This window comes from Columba livia, chromosome 20, assembly GCF_036013475.1.
Source record: "Columba livia isolate bColLiv1 breed racing homer chromosome 20, bColLiv1.pat.W.v2, whole genome shotgun sequence".
NCBI lineage: Eukaryota > Metazoa > Chordata > Aves > Columbiformes > Columbidae > Columba > Columba livia.
The window spans coordinates 2,880,498-2,905,513 of record NC_088621.1 but is presented as its reverse complement, the minus strand read 5'-3'; the positions used below and the strand labels follow the sequence as shown (position 1 = coordinate 2,905,513).

General features: G+C 43.3%; 1 protein-coding gene across 1 annotated transcript in view; it reads left to right on the top strand.

Annotated features, from left to right (window-relative positions):
• Positions 1-24,554, top strand: part of PPM1E (protein phosphatase, Mg2+/Mn2+ dependent 1E) — a 57,355-nt gene extending 32,801 nt beyond the window's left edge. The window contains exons 2-7 of the mRNA XM_065036787.1: positions 12,748-12,866; positions 16,469-16,668; positions 17,965-18,153; positions 18,733-18,876; positions 19,178-19,271; positions 19,523-24,554. Of these exons, the coding sequence (XP_064892859.1) occupies positions 12,748-12,866; positions 16,469-16,668; positions 17,965-18,153; positions 18,733-18,876; positions 19,178-19,271; positions 19,523-20,598 (1,822 nt within the window). The 3' untranslated portion in view covers positions 20,599-24,554. The remainder of the gene's footprint in view (positions 1-12,747; positions 12,867-16,468; positions 16,669-17,964; positions 18,154-18,732; positions 18,877-19,177; positions 19,272-19,522) is intronic.
• The last annotated feature ends 462 nt before the right edge of the window (positions 24,555-25,016 follow it).

The following is a 25,016-nucleotide window of genomic DNA, read 5'->3' as shown; positions in this document are numbered from 1 at the left end:
TTTTTTTTCTTGGTATATTATTTTTCAATCTTACCAATCGCAGTTGTGTCTTTCATGTTGACTCCATGCATCATTAAAGAGCTCGCTCATGTAGGTGCACCACCTGGGTTCGTATTTGAAAACTCTCTGCCCTTGAGGCAATTTTTGTGCTGCCTGACTGTACTTCTGATAGATCCAATTGCCTGCTAGTAGCAGTCTGTTACAGCTACCTCCAACAAAAAGAATTCATTGCTCTATTTCAGTGTGGATTTAGAATACAGGTTTTGTTTTCTTTTTTACATTTGGTGCGTTGTTGACAGTTAAAAATCCTCGCTCTCTCATGGCTCTTCTCATGGTCTGTCCAAGCTCCTTCACAGAATTCTCCATTTCTACTAAGAAAACATATTTGTATTTAATCTCTGCTTGATTGCCTCCTCCTGAATTTGTTCTTTTGTGATTACATAATTACTATTCTAGTTTACTGCTACCCTTGGTCCAGAACTGTGCCTTTCAGAGGTCTCTTTCCTTCATTTTTCACGGCCATTATCACTGGTACAGTTAGTACCAGCCGTGTGTTTTGGGGGCAGAATTGATCACATTTGTTATTTTTGAAATATTACTGGGCTCAGTGTTTTAACAATGGCTTTTTGTGTTAGCTACAGGCTTTTGTGTGACCTTTGATCTTCTACCTCTTTTCATTATCCTCCCTCTTCCTTTTCCCAAGGAGTCTGTGGTGGTTGTTCATATTTAAGCACACATGTATATATATATGTATTTTGCCTACAGATGTTGAGTTTTTCCTTTGAGTCAGTGTCTCAGTTTAATGCTAAAGAATGGTGAGAGAAGGATGATGTAGATTGGGGGATGAGATACCAAGGTAGTCAGATGATTCTAACCATTCTCATCGTTATTGCAAATACAATCATAGGTGTAGAAAATCAAGATGATATTCACATTATTCTAGTTAAATTTTAGCTTGGAGAACTTCAATTCCCATATAGATTCCTGCTGTTTTTTTCTACATGGTCCATTTTTTGCTCTTGTGTAATGTTTCTATCCATGGTTAGCAATTCGCTGGTGTTCATCCAAGGTAGCTTGTATGTCAGTGCTTGGTAGAAGTAATCATTTATTTTTAGATTCTAAATCATTTGGGGATATATAAAGCACTGTAGATATAGAAGACAATAATTTGTCTCTAAAAGCTCCTTATTTTTTATTAATGTTTTGATTTCATATTCTTTCTGTCTGCATATCACTGGCTCCCTGAATATGTATTAGTGTGTAACTGATAGTGAGACTCCTCAGTAACTCCCTTACCTGACTATGGCTGTGACTCTGCTCCGCTGGAAGCAGCTTTATCCCACTCATCACCGGCTGACTCAGTCCTCACTCCTCTATTATTTACAATCCCGCGTCACAGAGCTTCAAACAAGTTCTGTGCTGTTTGAGGAACATGTCTTCTCATCCCAGTAAGTTTTTGCCAGCTCCTGAATTAACTTCCAGATGATGTTGCTTGTTTGCATTTATCTTCCATAGAAATAAAGAAACCCTAAGTTTTACGCATGTATGTATTACATGATTCCATGTTCTGCTGTATGTTTGACTATACGCTGGGTGGATTTAAGTCCAGGCACTGGGCAAAAGCGAGACAATAACAGATCTTCATCCCTCTTCCACCTTTATTTTACTCGGGCTTGTGTTGTCTACAGGCTGTTGAGTGCTGCCTCCTTTCTTGAGGTATTGTGTAACAGATTCTTCCTTATATTTAGAGCTCATCTGTCTTCTGAAGAGATCAGGGGTTTAATAATAAACTTACAGGAACAGATCACAATCTTCTTGGGGGGGGGGGGGCGGGTTAGAGAGGAAGAGGAGGTGTTGGGTTATTCTTCCATGAGCTGAATGGTTGGGGGCAGCATTATTGCCTCTCAGGTGGGTGAACTGAATCTGCTAATCCACCATTACTCATACAAAATAAAATGGAGCAAATAAGATTTTTAGAAAAAAAACTGATTATTTTGCATAAACAAAGCCCCAGATTTTGGTGAATGGGCAGGTAGAATTTGCGTTGTTTTGAGAAGTTCATGGCAGAGAAACAACATCTATAATCTTGCGAGATTACTTTGTAATGTCACAGCTGTAAGAGGTGACAGCTCTTATTTTCAGTTGACCTTATAACAGTGATTGGAATGTGTACACAGGTTTGGTTTTAAACGGTGCTGGAAATAATTTTAGGACATGTTTTCCAAGTTTTAAATAATTCACTGTACCTTTCAGGATGGGAGAAGAGGCTACAGCACTGCAGACTTGTTCAAACCCCTCAGCTTGTTCCGAATCAATTCATACAGCCTTTGTGCGCAGAAAGAGCTATATATAGCTGCACACTGCAGGCGAGCCGTACGGTGCGCAGGCTCAGCACCGGCTTTACGCACCGCAAAAGCCACATTCTTCATTTTGGGAGCGTGGTCACCCCTGTGACACACGGCGGCTTCAATACAACAGTCCCAGGAAAACCAGAGCGCAGATTTTTAAGTGAGCCCCTGAACTGGTGGAGGGGGAACTGAGCGCAGGGATCCCCATCACTTGAGCCTGTGGGACAGTTTGGATCCTCATTACTACAACCTAACACAATGGAACCAGGTTCAGATGCCTTAACAATCTGACATGGCCTGGAAGTGGGATTTCCCCACCCTGTTTCTTTAGTATTTGGTCAGATTGGGTTTTTTTAATTGTTTGGGGGTTTTTTGCCTCTCCAGGTTTTCTTTTCTTCCTTTTACTCCTTAGAGATGCTACAGTTTGCAGCATTTCCTGCCGTAAATAGATCCACACAGAAAGCGGAAGGTGAACTATAAAAGGAAAACTGTTTGGTTTAAGCTTATGTAGCTACAACTACTCCCCCAGTTCTTCTCTCGGCAGCACTGGAGTGTAAATCTCTCCTTGTCATTTGTGGGCGCGGTTCTCCCTGTGCAGTGACTGTGGATGGTGAGGATCCCCGGTGCAGAACCCTGTGATATCCATACCAGGTGGGAAAGCAAGACCTTCCCCCAGATTTCCACCCAGACATAGCTCAGCAGAGGCACATTATCCCAACAGTCAATCAAGAAAGAGCACAAACGCAACCACTGTGTTCAACATAATTTGTCAAGTATTGTCAGGATAATTTCCATCCTGTTGGTTCTTTTTTGTGTTCAGTGTTTCATGAAGCGATCTCTTACAAAAGAGACACAGAGGAGAGACAGGACTTGGGATTTCAGTGTTCCACCCTTGAATGTGAAGTTGGATTTGCTGTTGTAAAGCGGAGACCTCTGTGCTTTATTCCCAGCTGAAAGGAGGAGGGATTGTAGGCAAAGGAGAAGAGAAACACAGTTCAACACTATGAGATGCTTTGAGATCATTAACTGGAAGGTATAAAGCCATGCTAAATAACATCTAAATAAGTAAGCTCTGGTTAATAATACTAAATAGCAGTTTGAATGTGACCTGTTCAATCAAATCAAAGTCTATGCCTTTTTTTTTTATTTTTTTATTTTTTAATAATGGACTGTATTTAGGAGACGGTCTCTTACCTGCTTTCATGAATGTGATTATTGAAGATGGATAGTAGTAGATTTGGCTGTTGTCTCTTTAGGAAATCTTTTAAACCAGGATTGGAAGCAGAATATTTTATAGTCTGTGGAAAAACGTCCAAAGGCTGCCATTGTGTCATTCAGGCAAGAGCAACTGAAAGCCCTAATGCATTTTATCTGCCGTTCTGTTCCTCAACACTATAAATAATTCAGATCTGTTGGCTTAACTACTACTGGCAACTGTTATTTATTAAGAATGACTGAAATAACCATGTGGCTCAGTAGAATAGAATGCATTGGGGACTTTAATGTGAAACAGAATAGCTAAAACATTTTGATTGTCCTGTAAAGAAAAAACCTAAACCCCTAAACCCGCCAATGTTGTTTGCACTTCTGCAAAGGACAAGTGACAGTGGGAATTAGGATTTGATCTTTCCACAGTGAGTTAAGGTTTATTCCTTTGAAAGAGCACAAGCCCTGATCTTACAGCCCCATTTACCCACCGGTGTCTTATTCTGTCTGCATCAATGTCAGTGATTTTGAAATTGAGTTTCCAATGAAATCTTCATTTGCCCCACTGTATAATGTTTGAATCTACTTGTATGTTTGTCTGTAAAATTATTTTTAAAGGTACTGTGTACTCTTTTGTGTTTGCTTTTAATTTGATTATCTCGCATGTCCTGCTCAAGACAAACAGGTAAAAGAGCAGCAGCACCTTCCCGTGATCAGGGCAAGCGAATTGTTGTTCTCTCATTCCATTCCTGGTTTAGGGTTAATTAATAATATCTGGCCCTTCTTGGGACTGTTCATCATTAGAGCTGAAATTGCTTTCCAGAGGTCAATATCATTATCCCTATTTTGCAGACAAGACCTGAAGTTGTCGGAAGGGGTAAGAGCAGGCGGGTATCGCTGCAGCAGAACCAGAACGTTGCTGCGGAGCGGCAGAGACTTGGCTGTACATCATAAGATGTATTGCTGTGTAACACCAGAACGCTTTTGCAAGTCAACTGATTATAAATGGTGCATTTGGAATAAATTTTGTATCACAAAAGAGTTGACATCCAGGACTCAGATGACTAATTATCTAATCTTACATCTGGCATAAACACCCAAGCCATTTGTATGATGAACTGCGTTTCACAAGAGCGAGAGAACATTCTCTGCTGACTCAGTGGTCATAAATCTTCTGGCGTGTGTTTTGCCTTATATTTTGTATTTGTTCGATGGGTTGAAAGAAGTGATCAAATGTCTTTTGAAAATCCTGGCCTGCAGCTTTTATTTTTTCTCCTTTACATGAAAACAAATATTACAATACAAGCACAATTATTGGGGAACTAGCTCTGCGTGGTCACTGAATGCTGCTCATCTGAACAGGCCCTGTCGATTCATTGTCTTCACCCCTTGTAAAATAAGTCATTTTACATTTATTTGCCTCAATGACGATCTGCAGTAGAGCTATAAATGAAAAGAGTGGTATGTGCGGCTGTGCAGCATTTTGTTTCATTTGTTTGAAATTAAGTCATTAACTATAACAGCACAATACATTTTTCTTTTTGACTAGTAATCGGAGGACTTTGGCATGTTAATCTGATCTGAAATAGAACAGATGCTCTGCATTGGGCGATTCTTATTTAACTTCTATTTCTAAACACATCGAATTTGTATGGTATATCTCTTCAGGTTAAGGGAAGCATCAATGGAAGTTTATTTTTAACAGAGAGGAAAAATAGGAGATGCATCAGTAAGTGAATGATATGTCTGAACTTTTAGGGCAAACACGTGCCCGCTGTAACTCAGCTTTCTGCAACATGAACTTTTCTACATAGTGGGTCATTAATATTTTGTAGTAAGAGAAGTCATCAAGAACTCCAACCAGAACATAAAATACCTGAAATAAAAAGAATATATGTAAGTATCTTCAGAGCAAGTTTGGGCACACATTGATTTTAGACAGCATCTCATTCTGGCTTGACAAAGTACAGGTTTTATAAATTAAATTTTATGTATACTGTGTACGGTTTTATGCTGATGTTGGCACACTTTCAGATGTAAAATTAAATTACTTTTTCCAATAAGGCAGCATAGATTGAAGCATGGATTCCTTTCTTTGCTAATGGACCTAGTAGAAAGATATTGAATTATGCTGACTTCCAAATTGACTGAGAGCCAAAGAGAGAAAAATCAATGACATTTTTAATGTCCTGGAGAGCTTTTAAACAGGCCACACTCACCATGAGGTAACTGGTGTTGACATTGGGTTTCCAGTTAAGAAATGTATTTCTTCAGGTCAGCGTGCACCTTGTGGGCTTCGTTACCGCTCCAGGCACGGAGATGCTCATTAAGCAGTGACAGGTTTTTGGAATGGCAGCCGGAAGGCTCTGGTTCCAAGGTACGCGCGTCACTCCGACGCTGAGTGTTTCTGTTGGAACAGAGAACGCAGCCGATAAACTTGCAGGGTAACCCTGTAAAACAATAGCAACAAAACCAGAAGGATCTTTCATCTCAGTATAAATGTATGGATTATTCCAATACATTTTCTTTATTTTGATTAACTAATGAGAGGGTAAATACCATTTTTTTTCTTTTTACTATGTGCTTGCTTTTTCATAGGTGAGCCCTAGGGATTTAAGCTTTATAACAAATGTCCATCAAAGAGGTGGCTTGCTAGTATTTTTAAAATTTTATAATAACATTTGTATATTTTTGTAAAATGCGTTTTATAGCAGCAACTAAAATGTAATAAAAAACTATCCAGTCCCTCAAAGTCTTGCCACTTGGGTAGAAAAGGTTCTGATTTAGATGGGGGAGACTCCTATAAAGATACATCCTCAACGTCTCACTATTGTAACTGAAGTTGATGGATTCTGGTCCATTTCTATAATAAAATGGTTTCCTTTTGCATTCCTTCCGAGTCCAGGTTTACCTTTAATAACAGATGGATATAATACTGCTGTGAAGGACTCCAGTCCTGGAATATGATTGTCAACAGCAAACTTTGTGTCTTCAATTCTCTGATGTAATGAAGAAAACTATCACACAGTCACTTCTGGGAATTCAATTTCTTGCAGTAATTTGGCTTTCAGCTGCTGGAAGATTCATCTTGAGTTTTTAAGGGTTGTTCATGTTACAGCAGACGACTCCTGTCATTTTAAAAGCAGCTTTAATGCGGGTGGCATCAGCTCCACAGAGATTGAAATATAAGTAACCTCAGAACTGCCATATTGTGAGAATGAGTTAGAGAATCATAGAATTAGGTTTCAAAGATAATATACAGACAATCTGTTCAGCCGAACAGCTCTGCAGAAGCTGGTTTATGTAGTTTGGATTCTTCACAATTCACCCCTTCAGTGTCAATTGTGTTTTAGTGGCAGTCATTAAATCACAAATGCTTCTGAGTGGTTTGTGGTCAGCAACCATTTATTTTTGAAATGTACACTGGCCTTCACGGCATCGTACCACATCAAAGAGACTAAGGCCACCTTTGTATTTTGTTTTGCTTACATGTTGTTGGTTCTGTCTCCTGCTATGTGCGCTCGCCCCCCTAGAGGAAGGGAGCAGTGACTTGCTACCCAGCCAAAAATGAATTGGAGGTCTCAGTCTAATTTGTGTGTTGAAAACTGTATGTTTAAACTCAAGGCTTTCCCTTCATGACCTGTATTGTCAGGTGAAATTCGAGTAGCATCATTCCAAAAAGTCAATCCCAAAAGTCTGGTTGGTCAGGGAATCCAGGCTTTGCTGCTTGGTTGGGGTCCTCCCGCTGATAAGCTTAACCCTGCAGGCCAGTTCCAATGGAATTCAACAGATGTGCTGAGGCCCCTGAGGACCTGTCAGTGGTCTGAAAACGGGCGGCAGGATGGGTGAGAATGGGGTGGGCTGGTCCAGCGGGGTATTTTCACCTCTCTCAGTCACAGCTGCCAAGTGTGAGCTTCATAGAAGGTTTTATTCTGTTTTATGAGACAGACTTTCAATGATGGCAAATAAGTTGAGAACTTGTATTATTCACTGTCAGCAAAATCTCCAAGCCTAATGAGAACTTGCAGAGGGAAATCATTGTTCTTATGGAATTAATTCTATTCTCATTCACTGTATTTATCTGTGGAGCCTTTAGGACATTTCTGAGCTCGTAGTCTCTGTAAATGCTTTGACAAGTAAGATACAGCTATTAAAAAATACATATAGTGATAAATAATGTTGAGGCATCTTAATCCAGCTGCTGAAGATGTTTTCTGATGAGCAGTTCACCTCTATATTATTTTTTAAATGTCCAGTTAAGATAGACTCAACTGCAGGAAAATGTCTATATAAACTTGATCATACTTACTAGAATATGGCAGTGAGCACAATGCAAAAGGTTAAATATTTGGTAAAAAAGCGATACCACCACTGTGTCTGTATAGAATAAGGACATGGTAAACACATTGGAAAGAGCGTATTTTTGTAATGGTTGTATATTATATTTGTGTTGCTTACAACTGTCACCGCAAGGACAGAATCACTTTGGATGTGACCAGGCAGCTGTCTCTGGGAAGCCTATAGATAGCAGCTTCCTTGTGTAGCACATTTTCAGCTCCTTCAAACGCATTTATCAAGCATCTTTACTGCCTCAACACTGCCAGCTCAAATGACTTCTCAAGGAGCTCTGGTTATGCAATCTTTTAAAAGGTGCATTGTTTTTTCTGTTTGTTTCTTTTCTGCGTGTGTGCTGGGTTTTTTTTTAGTAACTCACTGCAGCAGCTCAAATCTAGTGCAAGGTTTTGCCATGTGCCAGGGAAATAAACACACTCGGTTTGTCCACCGTGAGCCGGCTTTGAATACGCATCAAAAGTTTCTCCAGCTGTGCAAAGCCACAGAACAGCCCGGTCAGAGCGGAGCCCTGAGCGATGCTCTGTGGGCGAGGGGAACCTGCAGAGACTGGGGCTGAAATAGCGTCTGCTCGGCATAATTACAAGATACATCTGTAATAATTTGGGGGTCTAAGGGCTGCTTAACAACATATTCCTCCCTGAGTCCTGTCTGACTCAGGGGTTAGACAAACCAAAGCCCCTGGGCTGGCACCCCCGTCCTTCTGGGTGGCCACCGAAACAGGATGGGGGGTAAACGGCCCAGGGATCTTGCCAAAGAATTTCTCTGCTCGTTAGTACTGCAGTTCACAGCATGGGAACTCTCAATAATAAAGACTTTAAAGGCTTCTTCAAAGAGCTTCCAGGCTGTATCAGAAGCTCCATCTGGAAGAAGTCTCAGGAGGCTTTGGAGTGTTTTGTAAATACAGGCTGGGGACAAATGAGGTTTTTCTTCAACTGAATCTTGCAAAACTTGCTTTCTAACAAGAACTTGCAACAGGCCACATGAACGCAGGAGTGTTTACCAAACTGCATCCCTTGTGTAATGTCTTTTGGAAAGGGTGCAGTTAGCTTGTCATCCCTACTAAGTCTTTTACTAACACAGTAAATTATAGGCCTTATGGGAATGTGCTGTGCTTGGTTCTTTTCAGGTCATGTTCTTGGCCCTGCATTGCTGTGTGAAACTATATATGATGCTTTATACTGTTTGCCTGTGGATTTGTTTTGTGTTTCAGCAGATTGAATAGCATTTCTATTTAAATCGTGTTTCATTCTAACTAAAACAATTGCCGTTCTGCAGTGTCAGGGGATTCTTGAGGTAATAGGAACACTGTGTTTTGTGATTTACTGACCGGTTTGGCCTTTGAAAGGCACCAGTACGCTTCGGCCCATTTTTCATGCTTTGTTTGGGTTGGTGATGCCTCACCAGTTACACCAGACCACGGCAGCATCAGCTCTTCTCACACTGGTGCCGCTTGGTTGCATATTTTGGTGATGGGCAGTAACGCGCCTGTAGCATCATTTTCCCATCAGCAGTGCTGGTGCTCTGGGAACACCAGCTTTACCGAGTTTTAAGAACTTGGTGTCTTTTTTTTTTTTGTGGTTTTCCCCTTTTGAGATGTATCAACTTTTCTAAAAATGTGTTTACTTCGTGCAGTTGTTGATGGCCCTGAGTTGGCTGCCTGCATCAGGCTGAACCTGCCTCTCTGGAGCTCGTCAAGTGTGAAAGCTCCATAAATCTTGTCTAGATTGAAAACATCTCCCGCTATCATCTTGATATTTTTCCCTTCAGTTGTTCCCTTATCTAGAAATCTCAGAGCATTTTACAAACGCTGAATTAAGCCTTCTACGGCATTCCTCCTCCTCCTCTCCCCAGGAAATGACATTATCATCCCTGGTTTGTAGAGGAGGAATCAAAGGTCTGAGTGGCAAAGTGACGCGTCCAAGCTCAGCCGCCGAATTAGTGGCACAGCTATGAATAGACAGAGGCATTTGAGCTCTTGGCTCTCCGCTGAACAAGATTGTGCCCTCCCAGTTTCAGTTTGTCATAACTTAATGACTAATAACATTTGAGCGTCTAGACTGTGGCAGAAGAATGTGAGCGGCCGGCAGGCAGGTAATCCTCAGTTACAGCAGGACGCAGCGCGCCTCCGTGTCCCCGTACATCCTCTCTGCTGCTGCTTGTTTTGTGTCAAAGATGCGAGAACGGGTGAGAACCACCAGCAGGGGCTTTGCTGTTTAGTGGGATGCCGTAGGTGATCACTGGACTGTTCGCTTTTGTGATAGAAACAACAATCCTAGACCTGATTCTCCATTTGTCTTGATGTAACAATAATGAAGTGTCCTGGTAGTGGTTTGACTTCAACGTCTGATCTATTTAAAAAGAAGTAAAACAACCTCCAGCGCAGTCTGCTGTTCCTTGAAGGGGAGAAGTAATTCAACTAAAGTCCTCTCAGGAGCCGAGTAAGAGAAGTAAATGTTGAGTTGTGCTAATCAGGAAGAGGAAATCATCTGTCTGCATCTGGTCACTTCCCTGCTTACATGGCATAGTCCTCTAATGGCTACATAAGAAGCTTTGTGATGAACAAATGTCAAGGGCAATTAATTCTTCGGCAGGCAGCTGTTATTATTAGGACAAAGAGTGGCCAGACATAGAAGGAAAGCCTTCAGCTGATTTATTTCCTCTACCTTTTCCATCAAAAGTGATAAGCCACTCAAACCCCAACGGTGAACTTTCGCACAATACGAATTTTAAATTTGCCATCTCTTTTTTTTTTTAGTAGCAGACCTTATATTAGATCTAAAGCACAGAGGAATAGCTCAGAGAAAATGTTTGGAAAACCTTCCCCGCTTTAATGCTATCAGGAAGGAGCAGAGTTGTGTGTTAAGCTGGTAACATAATAGTACGTGGGCTGAGCTAAGCCCACTTCAGACTGTTTTTCTCAAACTTAATTGATGGAAACGGCCCACTTTTAGGCTTGATTTATTACCTTAGCAGAGTTATTCCAGGATTGCCGCAATGCAACTGGGGTGTTCTGAGCACACCCACGCTGCCAGAGAATCAGGAAGGATGTACTTAAAATCCTCTAATTTATCTAATAACATCTTTAGCGGCTTTTTGTGTAGGTTTAGCATTGTAATGGAAATGCACGCTCTGGCTGGATAAAGAGATGTGGTGGAAACCGCTAGCGCTGGCTGAAGGGACCTGGGAGTAACATTTGGAGCTGATTGGGGACATACCCTGACCAGCTGGAAAGGCACCTGTCAATTTTGCGGCTAAAATAACATCTAAAATTTCAGGTGTGAATGTTCCTGGCTGTGGCTCTTCACAGACAGGGGGTTCCCAGCCCCGGCTGAGCGGAGGTTCCTTGTGTCTGGGTAATTTTTCCAATGCTGTTTGGGTCTAAAAATCTCTATTTTAGCAACTGTTGTTGCCTCAATTCTTAACCAGGTTCCCTCTTTGCCCGTTAGTAGATGTTGCTGCGACTGGTGTTCCTGTTCCAAGCGACTGGTGTCCGCCTTGTGTCTGTAAACGCGTTCAGCGCGGATTCTTCTGCTGCACCTTATTTAGGCTGAGCCTTCCTCTTTCTCTGCAGTTTTTCAGAACGTTGCTAACCGTTGGCATAGTTATTCTATCCCAGGCATTGCAGCCTCTCACTGCCGTCGTAACATGGAAATTGCATGTAGCATGAACAGTAACCAGTATCACTGCTCTGGAGGATTGGAGCTAATAATAGACATGAAAAACCTGCTCTTTGTGAGCTAAATAAAGGCAGAAGGTGATTTTCCATCTCATCTTGACTACAGGCGCCAGAAGCAGAGGAGGTCCCGCGGTGTTTCCCCCTCCCCACCGCGCGTTGCTGTGTGTAAATGGGATCAGAGGTGCCGTGTTGTGCGGGCAGAGCCAGCCCTGGGATTTCCTGATATGCTGAATAGTAAATAATAAGGGTTGGAGGACTTACTTTACGTACATTTTCTTAATCTGTTACATACTCCTGGACTAGCAGATACAAAATTCTGTTGCTTATGGACAGTTTCTGGGACTGAAATGAGCTGGGAGGTCTCTGCAGGGTCCTGCAATGGACACGTCTTGGTGCAGGACATTGATACCCCCAATGAGAACTATGGAAATGGGAATTTCAGGCTGTGTCAGCAAGAGACACCTGGAGAAGTTAAGGCAGACTGGTGGGAAATACAAAGTTATGCATAAATTAAGAGGTATTAGACTCCTCTTGAATGAGAGAATGTACATTAAAATGGCCTTGGATTGCTATAGATTAATTAACCTTGGGAGATATCAGGTTTAATTAAGCTACAGTGAGTTAAAGCCACTTTGCTCTCGATAGAGATCATTCATCAGGGAGCTTTTTAACCTTGTGCACATCAACTTCATAGCTCCTGTGGGTTTGCCTCGACTTTCAGTGTCCCTTGGTGAGGTTTTGGACACTTGGAAATCTGAGAATCTCTCTTATCTTTTGGAATCCTGACTCTAATTCTTAGGAGAAACTAATGGGCTTTAGATAAAAATCGATAAGGCACATGTAGAAAACTCCACAGGGGGGTCCAAGTCTGATTTGAAAAGCATTTAAATAGACGTTATCAAGTGGAACATTAAAGCTTAAGAACAGGGAACATAAGAGTGAAACGGGGTTACTGGAATCTGTATGGTGGGTTTGAGGTCTTGCTGCAGGGTTGTGGTGCCGTCTAGCAAAGAATAATTGGAAGTTTAACAAACCTTGGTTCAAGTTCCTGTTGGTTTATAGAAGAGTATTGTTATGTATTTCCCTGACTACAAGTTACCTTGCTAAATCAGATGAAAATATCTTTTTGTGAGTTTATTTTTGCGGTTTTTTTCTCTTTTCCAGTAACTGCCCTTCATTTTTGGCTGCTGCTTTGGCGAGAGCAACGTCAGATGAAGTCCTGCAGAGCGACCTTTCGGCACACTACTTACCAAAGCACGTGGACAACGCAGACGGGATCATACGTAAGTACATCTGCGCATGGCAATGTACAATTTACATGGCGTGGATCTTTCGTTTTCACTGCATACTGGAACACTTTGCAGGTAATTCAGAGACTTTTAAAGCCAGCATTGGCTTCAGTGATCCATCTAGTCTGACCACTTGAACACTACTAGATTTTCCTCAAATTAATGTCTTTTACCAGCTACCTAATTGAGGTTGCACTAGGTTTCTTGCAAAGGAATATCCCATATTGATGAAGAATTCACCACCACTCCTGATAGAGCTAGTGGCTAATTTTAATCAAAGCTTTCTCATCTTTGAATCTGTCTAGTTTCAATTTTTGCTATTGAATTCTTTCTCTATTTTTAAATGCCTTTTTCTGGTTGTATTTGAGTCTTTTATTGAATTTTTCTTCTTAAGACCAGATGGAAATCACTCCTTTATTTAAGAGCACCTTAATAAGTCTGTATTGGGTGACTCTGAATTTCTTTATAAGCACTTTAGGCTTTGTGGTCCTGAGAAAAAGAACATGCTATGGGTTCCCCTTCTGTAGGTATTGCTGCCTCCTCCTACTGAGCAGGTAAATGGAATAGATTTGTCATTGTTCTGGCTGAGCACCCTTCATTCATTTCAAATTGAGATCTCTGAGACTTGCATAAATATTTGACAGTTTCCAAGGAAATGTTGACTCAGCCTCCACACAGAATATCTGAAGAGTTGAACGAAAAAGAAAATAAGCATAAACCGCAAAACCCTCACACCTACAGAAACTGACATTTAAATATATCTAAGTCTGTAATACACAGATGCAAACATAGATTGATACATGTATGGGCTATAGCAGGCACTAAAAATATGACTCCAGATGCAGCGCGTTGAGGTAAATTGTCATAATTGAGGTATTTGACAATAAAATACGCCTTTAAAGATGCAATATGAAGTGTTAAAATATGAAGATAAAAAGGGAGAAGATCTTCTGGACAGTAGTAAATCACTAGTTTCATATGAATACCACAATTCCTAATAATATACCATAAGTGAAAATGTTTGAAAATGAGCATTAGCTCCAGCCATGCAAGGTTTGGCTAAGAAAACCACAACAAAACCAGGGGGATTCATGCAGGGCTGAAGGAGATTTCATTGCAAAAGGTCAGCAGTTCCCCTCGAGCTGACTTTCCTGGCAGGAATCCTTTGAGAAACCCGGGCTGGTTCCGCTGTGACCGCCAGTGCCCGACCTGCTACCACAGGGAGATTTCGTGCTCTGAAAGAAAACAAAGGGAACTGCAGCAGGTGATGAAAATGGGATTTCTTCATCTTGAAAGTTTTGTGCTCAGAGTTCACAGTTTCTCCTGATGGTGTCTGGACTGCTGCAGAATGCAAAACCAAGCTCCATTTAGCCGCCTGGTCTTGATACCCAGTTCCATGTCAGTTTTTCATATGAATCCAGAAAGATTTTTACTCTGTATAATACAAGGAGACATTTACCCGATTTGCCTCAAGTTTGAATTTGCTAGAAGAAAAAAAACTGATTCCAGATGTCCTTAGTGACATATTTCAGTCTGAGCAGCGTGACATGACAAATGACATCGCAGGCTTGGGACTGGTAACAACAGCTCTTGGTGCGCTGGTGGAAAGGAAATCAGAAGCTTCATGGAAGAAGAATGCAAATCTTAGGAATGCAAAAATATGGGCCTGATATATTCAGAGTGACTGGAGTTCTTAGATTAAGGAAAACCTTGGTCATTGGCTTGATAACGTGTCTACAAACCCGGCTACTGATCCCTGTTGTCACACTGTCCACGTTTTCAAGAAAGGTCTTAAAATGTAGGTACTAAAAAGCAGAACCTGGTGACTGGTGTTCTCTCTACCCTGATATTTGTTCTAAAGTCAGTTGTCTTTGGGAGCAACAACACCCGAGTTGTATTTCCCACTAGCTGTGTCACAATTAAGCGCAACTTCCAACACTGGGGATTTGGGAGCAGCAGGAGGGAAATGAGATGCTCGGTGACACACCACAATGACAGCTGAGTCAGCTCTGCCTCAGCGCTGCAACATTAACAATTGATGAGTAATCTACAGCTGTGAGGGGGTGGTTTGACTGTTGTTACGGGCCTTTCTCCTGTTTTACCCCCAGGAGCAATTATTGGTGATGCTGACACTCCGCGTACTCCCCGCTGGGGACGGGTGGTGGGTGTCCCAGCGCAGCGATGGGTTTTACTCTGTCAGAGTGATGCTCTGAAGCGTGACAGCCACGTGACACGGAATGTGCACCGTCCCCCTTCACACGTGTCCGCTGGGAAAAAGAAAATGGAAGAACAATTCTGTGGGGTTCACTTCTGAAAATGTAATTTGGACGTGTCCCCTCTTTAAATATAGTACCCAACAAAAAGATTCCTGGTGTTGCCAGTGAGAGAGTGGAAGTGTTGCGGGAATCAGTACCCGTTGCTGTGGCAGTGGTGGGATGACCCAATGGTTTGATTTCCAGCACTTGTTTTTGAAGCTGTGTGATCAGGAGGCTGGGGCTCCTTCTTTCCATTATGTATATAGCTGATTTCCAGCTAAACTGCTGCTCTTGCAGATCAAGCTGTAACCAACTCACAATCAGCAGAGCCAAGGATCCTGCTCCCTGCTCCTGATACCCCGTATCTTGTGTAGATCTAGTACAGAAATTAGTAAATGCTGCTTTTAGGTTCTTCACAGAATTTCTGTGAACTGCAAGATGCTGTAACTGTCCCCTCTGCTCCCTGTACTTGAGCCGTTCCTCCTCCAGGAATGAGGGATGCTCGTGGATTGCTGCTGTTTAGCTTTGAACATCTCTGGCTTTGGTGAATGATCATGTACAAAGAGATTTTGATGTGTTCAGCTCTTATGTTTTCTTCCTGTTTTCCTCCCCTGAACTTCAGAACAATTGTCAAGTGCCTCAGTTTTTACATTTTAAAATGACTATTTATCAGGAGTAACAGTTCAGCATTTTCTTCAATTTAAGACCTTTATGGTTTTCTCATTTGCTCATGCAATTTCTTCGACACACAGTCCAGTCAGGAATCTGGAAATAAAGTTGTGAAATTAAGAAGGTACCTGAATGTGCACACTACTGAATGTGCACACCTCCGAAACAACGTCAAGTAACACTCTTAATTTCTGTAGGTTATTTGCCACTGTATTTCCTCATTGCTGCAGAGAACTGTTGTTTGGAATAGACATTTTGGTCTAAAACCAGTACAATGTCATTGCAATGGGTTGTGGTTTCGGTACATGATGCTACACGCCATGGCAAAGTCCCTGTCAGAGCTGCTGTGACACAGAGTGACACAGGGCAGCACATGCAGGGGGAAAAGTACTTGGTTTTCATATTTCCTGATGCTGCAAATGAGTTCCCTAAAGGCACGGGGGAATGTTTAAGTTAAAAAGACAAACAAACAACCAGCTGCTTACTGATGAATGCTGATTATGGCGAGTTCGGCTTCCTCATTCATGTGTCAGAGCCCAGGATTTCCCTGCTGACACCCATTTCAACTGCTTGGCTAAAATGGTTTTGTTTCATCTTTGTAATGTATGTAAGAAAAAAATTCTCACTTAATAACGCTCTCAGCCTTTCATTTGTGGTTTTTGCCGTCCCCAGAGATCGAGACAGTGAAGCTGGCCCGCTTAGTGTTCAGCAAACTGCACGAGATCTGCAGCAACTGGGTGAAAGACTTTCCGCTGCAGCCGAAGCCCCACCGCTACTACGAGACATCCATCCACGCCATCAAGAACATGCGCAGGAAGATGGAAGACAAGCACGTCTGCATCCCGGACTTCAACATGCTCTTCAACCTTGAGGTAAAAAGAGATCGGGTGGCAAACAAATGCATATGCCCAATACAGTTTCCATTCCTGGGGAACTAGGCAGATTTTACTGTGCAAGTGAAAGCTGTAGCTGTGAGGGACCAGAGGATTGACTGCCAGGAGGCAAAACACTAAAACACACCCAAAAAAAACACCACGCAAAAACCACCACCACAACCAAACCCAAACTTGTGGTGTTCACAAGAATCTAGCGACACAAATCCTTTGGTGGGACTGGGCTCAGACTTGCTTCCATTAATTTCTTTATGAGGCCATTGGTCAAACACTCGTGCTCGTTCTTCCTTCATATATAAATCTGGACACTGAAAAACAGCAATTAGAAGAAAGTGGCAAGAATTTTACCTTTAGGATCACATGGCTGCATAATTAATTCTTTGTTACATCCTGTCACTTTAATAACTATCTTCTGCCCCATCCACGTTCTTGCCTTTAAATTATATTAATGCAAACAGAGACAGATGTTTCCTCTGCCTGTCAGTTCTCAGCTTTCTTATTCCAACGTGTGTTGGAGCCCATTACTTACAGATTACAATGTACAAATATTCCAGTCATTGAGCTGCTGTCAAGGTTGAATTGGCGCTGACAGGGGGTTGGTGTGTTCTGTGTGAGAACAGGCACAGGAGCTGATCGCTCTTGGTTCAGCATTGTTTCTCTGAACAGATAAGGGGAAGCTGAGAAAACTGACTTGAAGATGAGTGATTTTGCTGTATTTGATTTGTGAATGTAATCACAATTATCTGATGAGAGACTACATAGAGTGCTTTTTTAAAAAACAGGCATCTAAGGTGATATGGAATGGATTTTTAAAAAGAGAAGAATGAAAGCAGGGACTGGCTGGCTTCACATCTTAACTGTACTGGCATTTTATCCCTGGTGGATTCCAGACTTGATGTAGACTCCATGCAAACCGTATTGGATGTTCTCGCTCTGTGGTTTTGCAGTCACAAAAACTCCTGCACAGTTTGATGGGAATGGCACTTCCTATTTGAGTTGAGTGACTGAACTGTAACAAATGGGACATAAGCAGCACTGAGCGCGCTACACGGGTGATTCTTGCAGGACGTCTCTTGCAGTTTGCAGCTGGAATTCACCAGCAATAAGGTGAAAATTTCCCATTGATGCAAGTGAAGATGGTCTGAGTGGTTTGTTTTTCCAAGTGCAATTTAATGAGGACACCACAAATCTCAAGTTCAAAAGTTTAAGACAATCCAATGAGCTGTTTGCATTGCTTTCTCCTGAGTGGTTTTCTCCATGTGTTTCCATTGACAGGACCAAGAAGAACAAGCTTATTTTGCAGTGTTTGATGGCCACGGCGGAGTGGACGCTGCCATCTACGCCTCCATCCATCTCCACGTGAACATGGTGCACCAGGAGATGTTCCAGCAGGACCCTGCAGAGGCCCTGTGCCGAGCTTTCCGCGTGACCGACGAGCGCTTTGTCCAGAAGGCAGCCCGAGAGGTGACTGAGTTACCTGGACCTGACTCCAACAGCGTTAATCTGTATATTGTGTCCTGGTCAGCAGGGCTGCTCCGAGCGCTGTGCCCTCAGCACAGAGCTGTCCGTGTGAGCCCACAGAGCTGGTGCTTCGTGTTCCATAAAGATGTTGCCCTCAGCTTCTCACAGTGTCCAGTTCATTTAGCAGGATGCTGCTGCTGTTCTTGTGTTTACCTGCCAACTCAGTTTAGTCCTTGGGGTGGCTTTTTTTCCCTCATCTCTACAACACACATTGTTCTTAGCTCCAGAAAGCAAGAATAAATGGATAACTCGCCCCTAGACCTCCTAAACTTATGGAAGGGCTGAGTTAAGTGCAGGGAACTCAAGATGTTTACAAATAAACCTCCCTCCAAATTCATTAACATCACGCGTTTCTATCAGCAGATAGGAAGCAGACACAGGAACGCACTAGAACAGCAGCGCAGTGGCACAGCCCCGCTTCCGAAAAGTCATGGGGCACAACTGATCACTTGCATTCAGCCACTTTGAAATGGTTCTTATCTGCTTACTGAAAGCTGGCGGTGTTTTTTTCACCCTTTCCAGAGTCTGCGCTGTGGAACCACCGGCGTGGTGACTTTCATCCGAGGAAATATGCTGCACGTGGCTTGGCTGGGGGACTCCCAGGTGATGCTCGTGAGAAGAGGCCAAGCCGTGGAGCTGATGAAACCCCACAAACCAGATCGAGAGGTGAGAACGGCCTGTTTTCAATACCCCCGGGCAGCGTTCAGCACCAAGGCCGACGGGTATCAGCTCTATGTGAGACGCTGGGACGCTGAGCGTTGCTTTGCCAAGGTCTCTTGGAGCAGCAGCGTGTGTTCCAGTTCTCTCGGTTGGTTTGGAAGTTGGTGTGGATTTGTGTGCAAATCCTTTGTTCTCATCTCCCCACGCCGTGTTTGTGAAAACCCCAGATATTTATGGGAGCGTTCAGAGTGCAGTGGCAGCACCAGGTGCTCTGTCCAAACAACTCTTGCGTTGTCTTGCTGTTTAGGATGAGAAGAAGCGCATTGAGGCACTCGGTGGCTGTGTGGTCTGGTTTGGAGCCTGGAGGGTGAACGGGAGCCTGTCAGTCTCCAGAGCTATTGGTAAGAATGGGCTTTCTCAGGTTTCCTATTCTTTTTAATTAAAACTTCAGTTTTCTAGTGATCAGAACAGCTGAAGGTACACCTGTGAGCAATGACCTTTTTTTCCTCTACAGTTTGAGGGAAAAATTTCCAAATAATTTCTTTAACTTGGGGTCAGGGTCATTGGTTCCATGCTGTGTTAATAAAAGGGCTTCCAGATGCTCTGGCTGCAGCCTCCCGGTCTCGTGTACCTGTGTGTTGTTTTTCCACAGGGGATGCTGAGCACAAGCCATATATCTGTGGGGACGCAGACTCTGCCTCCACCGTACTCGATGGCTCTGAAGACTACCTCATTTTAGCCTGCGACGGCTTCTACGACACAGTCAATCCCGATGAGGCGGTCAAAGTGGTGGCTGACCATCTAAAGGAGAACAACGGCGACAGCAGCATGGTAGCACATAAATTAGTGGCATCGGCTCGGGACGCCGGTTCCAGTGACAACATTACTGTCATCGTGGTGTTTCTCAGGGACATGAACGCCGCAGTCAGTGTTAGCGAGGAGTCGGACTGGACGGAGAACTCTTTTCAAGGTGGGCAAGAAGACGGCGGGGAAGATAAAGAAAACCACGGAGACTGCAAACGGCCATGGCCCCAGCACCAGTGCTCAGCACCTGCAGACCTCGGGTACGAGGGGCGCGTGGATTCCTTCACCGACAGAACTAGCTTAAGCATAGGCTCCAGCGTTAACCCCTTTGATGACCAAGGCTATTTAGACCTGACAAAAACAGAAACTAGTCCTAGTACACCGATGAGTGCCAAATGTCTGCCACCAATTCAAGGGTTTAGTCCTGGCATACCAAAGAGCGTGAATTCCATCAACGGCTTAACAGTGAAGAATGAAGCGCCAGAGCGCAGCACATCATCGATGTGCGGACGGAGCGATCCCAGGGAGCGCAACGCTCCGCTTAGTTTGGGCGCTGCAGGGCAGAGCAGCTACAGGGTGAAGGGTTTGTGCCCCGTCTTCTCTGGGCTGGAAGAGGAACTCTTCAAATCCTCGGGAAGACGAGCCGCGTTCTTTCACTTGCGGCTCTGCAATGGGAAGAGGCGACGAGGAGCCAGGCTCAAACCAAAGTTTCACACGTCGCTCTGGGCTCGTGAGCCTTCGCACATAGAAAGATCGAGTCCGTCTGTCCCGGCGCGGGGCCGCGGCAGCACGAGGCTGCCGGCGCGACGCTCCCCGTGGTGGCGGCTGGCTCGGCAGAGCGCGTGCAGGGAGAGCGTGTTTTTGATGCGAAGGCAAAGTAATTGTATACCAGATTCATACCTTCATCAACGCTGTAAAATGTAACCATCTCCCTCGTGTTCCTCCGTCAGACTCACAAAACAGACATTCCCAAAACAAAACTGGCATCATCAGAAAGCGAAAAAAAGGTGGGCATTTCCGAACTGTACTCCAGTCCTCTGCAAAGCTCAAACCGTGTGTACATAGATTTAAGCATTACTAATAACAAACGTAGTTGTTTCAGTCTCAATCAGTTTGCTGGTGGTGCCACCCTGAGCAACGCCACAGCCACCCGCACACACCCGTTGTCCAGTCACATTCACCCGTGAAAGCCGAGCAGCTGGTTCACGTCATTAGACGCAATTAGGGAACGGTCGTTAACAGCGCAGAGAGCTGAGCCTGCCTGAGGTGCGGCTGTGGAGCAATATGTGCGGAAAGACTCCGGTTTAGAACTGCCAAATCTTTTTCAAGTGGGGGGGAAGTTGCTGTAGAAGTGAAGGTGTGGGGGGCTTTTTGTGTTCTGCTTTCTGTTTCTTTCAGGCGAGCGTAAAGACGATTAGAAAATTACATCCACTGTTGCAGGTAAAAGACTAAAAGCCATACAGGGTTTTACCAGGTAACCTGGGAACGGACAAACTAAGCTCCTGCTACTCTGTTCTCAGACTCCGATTGAGGTACAGACTTATAATTTACCTTTTTTTTCTTTTTTCATGTAACATAAGATGTGGAATATGAAGAAAACTTGTTTTTTGTAGTTTTTAAAAAAATTATTTCATATGGCGAGATGTGCAGTGTAGGGAATTTCGTATCTTTCTGGTGCTTTTAGTGGCACTTTTCACATTTGTCCGTTTAGGAAACTGTTCTCAATTACTTTTAATTGAACATGATTGTGCTTAATACTTTGAGCCAACCTCTTTCCACCATAACTTCATCTCAGGTCTTAAAAGAAACCAGTCAGTGGAGATGGTCAGTAACGACACCACTGTCACTCAACCCGTCAAACCAGAGAATCGCTTGCGAGAGATAATGAGCAACTAGATGAGCTGTTTGGTTTTGGTAAAGATTTCTAGATGGCAAAGGCATAATTGAGTATAAAGCTGCTGCAGGAAGGACGCTGCATCTGCGAGCAGTTCAGGTTTAGCGAGAGAGGAAAATTCACTGACAAGCCAGAGCTTTGCTTTGCTCAAACCTGGGTTCAGAAAGGAAAGCGAGAGATGCCCGTTGCCCTTATTTTCTTGAGCAGAACATTATTTATCAAAGCGGGAAGCACGCAGGACTCGCCAGCTCTTCCCGGCGCTGGGTGCTGTGAAACCCTGGGGGCAGCGGTTCATTGGGACGTGAGGAAGCAGACGGTTCCGTCAGCTCCGCTAGATACACATCCTGTTACTATTCTTCGTTACACTGAGACGTCTGGAAGAGTCTGAATAAAGTCTTCATAGGCATTCATTGTACAATGCGTATCATGTTAGCAGTAACAATTTAATAACGGTATTAGCATTTAGCTAGACTTCGCAGAGTATTTTAATATTAAGTAGTCAGGAGATTATTCAACGTGACAAGATGGTGAGGTTTGAATTCTGCCAATTTCCGCTGCTTCTATCTTTGATGCACTATTTTAAAAGCAATCTGACGAATAGCAAAAGGCTTCGTGAGTAACCAGGAGCTGGAGCGTGGCTTTAGATTCCTTTGATCTTTTTCGGGCTTTTTTTTTAATCTTACGGGATCATTGGCTCTTATCTGTCATCTTATTAAGCCTTAGCTGTTGTCAACGTTCTCTTTAGCTGCAGCATATGTTCCAAGTCAGATTTACTGAGGAAATTTGAGAAACCGTGAAACGGTAAAATATGCAACTCCAGGGCATCTCTGCGGTGCCTTTGTTTTAAATTATTCACAGTAATAATGACGCATTGAAAGTCCATCTTAGAGCTGACTGTGCTTCGGAGAGAAAGGTGGCGTAAGTGCAATTCCGCGTGCGAGTAAATGAGAATGGAGAAGCGTGACGGATGATGAACTTCTTCCCGGTCTGCAGGACGAGCACTGGACTGCACACGTGCTGTTTGGGGAAGGATCGAGCTTTTTAGGTGTGGATTCATAAACGAGAATTCTGCGACTCATCCCATTTATCTTGCTAGGAGAAAAATCAATCTGCCATCGTAGTTGCAGTGTGGTCAGGTAAAACCATTGTATCGATAGCAAGTGTTCATTTCTTCACTAACTGCATATTTATAGAGTAGATAGGAATCATTTTTAAGGTAAGTCCTTTAAAGTTCTATAATATTACAAGTAGTGGTTATTGGTCTGATATATGCTGCTCTTGATTCTACACACTAGACAAACAGCAGTGCTTTGTGAAATGCAGTGTTTTAATGCCACTGGTGATAGGAAGTAGTTCTCTTCAGTTCAGAATCCTGTGCCCTTATTTGCTGCTTGCTAACGTAAGCAATAATCCCTCTCTAACGGTATCTACGTGTTCTGTATTCGTACTTTGTCTATCTGGTGACAATGTAAAAATAGTAGGCTAATATAAAAGTATCTAACTGTATTTATTAACTGTTGATGCTGAGATTCAGTCTGTGACCTGTGTTTTGTATTTTTATTGTGTATCTTAGTGGTGGTGAAATTTGTATAACGAATCTTTCCAATAAAGAGCTGAAGTATCCCTTTTCCGCGTTAACACAACCCGCATCAGTTTCAGTTGACGTGTTAACCGTGTTTGCAGGACTAGGAGGTAGGTAGTGAAAACATTGATTTGATTTGTTTTTAACTTGTGTTGGTTTTGAGACGCGGGCTCCAGGCTGTTTGTCTGAAGCCGCTCAAAACTTGCTCGTAAGCTCTTCACTGTGAGTACTGGCGGGATTGGCGCAATCCCCACGCTGGTAGTTTCCTGTGTACACTTTGTAAATGTGCAACTCTGAGGAATGTCTGCGGTGCAGAGAGCAGTATAGCACCAGACCAGGGAGCTCTTACCCATTTCGATTTGCACTAAAGGTGGGTGGAAACGCATGTATATAACTTTTCTTTAACCTAGAAGTGCCATCAATTGTCCTTGCAAGTTAAAACCATTCAGTATTTTATTTCGATTGCATTGTAACGCCGAAGGACAATTAACTTACACCACATTTATAGTGGTACGTCGTCATAGAACCTCCGCTCTGTTTTTGGAACACTGTGTGTCAGTGAGAAACGCGTTGTCCTATGGGCAGATGAGGCACAATGAGCTCTGTGCTTAGAGACATGGCTGCTGTAGTTCAGGTCCACTATCTCCTCACTAAATCCTCCTGACCCTGGCAATGTTCTGCGGGGAAAAACAAAAAAATAGAGAAAGATTGGTCTAAATTAGGGGCTGTTTTAGCACAATTTATTCACTCGGCACTAGTCACATAAACAAAGCCATGGGAGGGGATACTGCAGCTTTGTTCATGCCTGTAATTTAGGGCAATCTTTCTTTAACTCATGTCCTCTTTGCAACAGGAACGCAACTTTCTACCCTTGTATCATGTGCAATAAGTAATAACAAAGCATTAACCCGGCCTCTGACTGAAACATCCGTCTCCTTTGCCAGCCCTCGCTAACCAGGCGATCGCGCCGTACTTGCCAGCATTAAAGCTAAAGAAAAAACACCCCCTTAGGCTCTAGTACAACTGTTGTATGTCGTGATTGCATCTCCTTAGGTTCTTTTTCTCTCTCCTTCACTCTAGAAGACAGAACAGGGACAGGGGCCAGTGGCTGAGGGCACCGGGTGCAGGGAACCAGCCCGGGGTCACGGCTGCGCCGGGTGCTCCCGCGCCCCTGTCCATGTTATCTCATTCATGGAACTAACTGTTCTTTATGAAGTAAATAGATTAAAGTGAACCATTTAACAGCATTGGGAACTTTCCATTTGCAATCTTGTTCTAGAGTTCACATACGTGTTTAGTTATAACCATGTATTAGTCATCCATATTTTATTTATGAAAGCTGTTTATACAGAAAAACTGTTTAAGTTTTACCAATATCTTAATAAAACAGTAATTTAAACCACACTTCAGAAAGCCTGTTTATTTAATATAGCAACCAGCATCTGAACTAAGTGTCTTTAGTGTGGTGAGGGCAGATTTCCTCTAAGCCTTCCCAGCCTGTTTTCTACCTCTTGTTTAAACCCCAGCTGTGTATCAACCAGTTCTCCGTGAGGTGAGCAAAGCAGGATGGCACCAGCTCCACAACCCATCTCAGGGCTCAGCAAAATCATTTCCTTCAGCCTGGGCCACTTATCAAGAGTAAAGCATCTCTAAGGGCTGGAGAGGCAGAGCCCGGTGATTGCTGCTAATTGAGCTGGGTACAATAATCAGCACGCAGTCCTGCAAACAGTAAACACAACACCCTGTCCTCAGGTGCTCAGCAGCCAGGACAACCTGCACAAGGCAGCTCGGAGCTGCAGCTCCTGCTTGCCCTAAGAAATACCAAAACTTACTGTGGATCTCCCTCAATTCCTATTTGAATATACA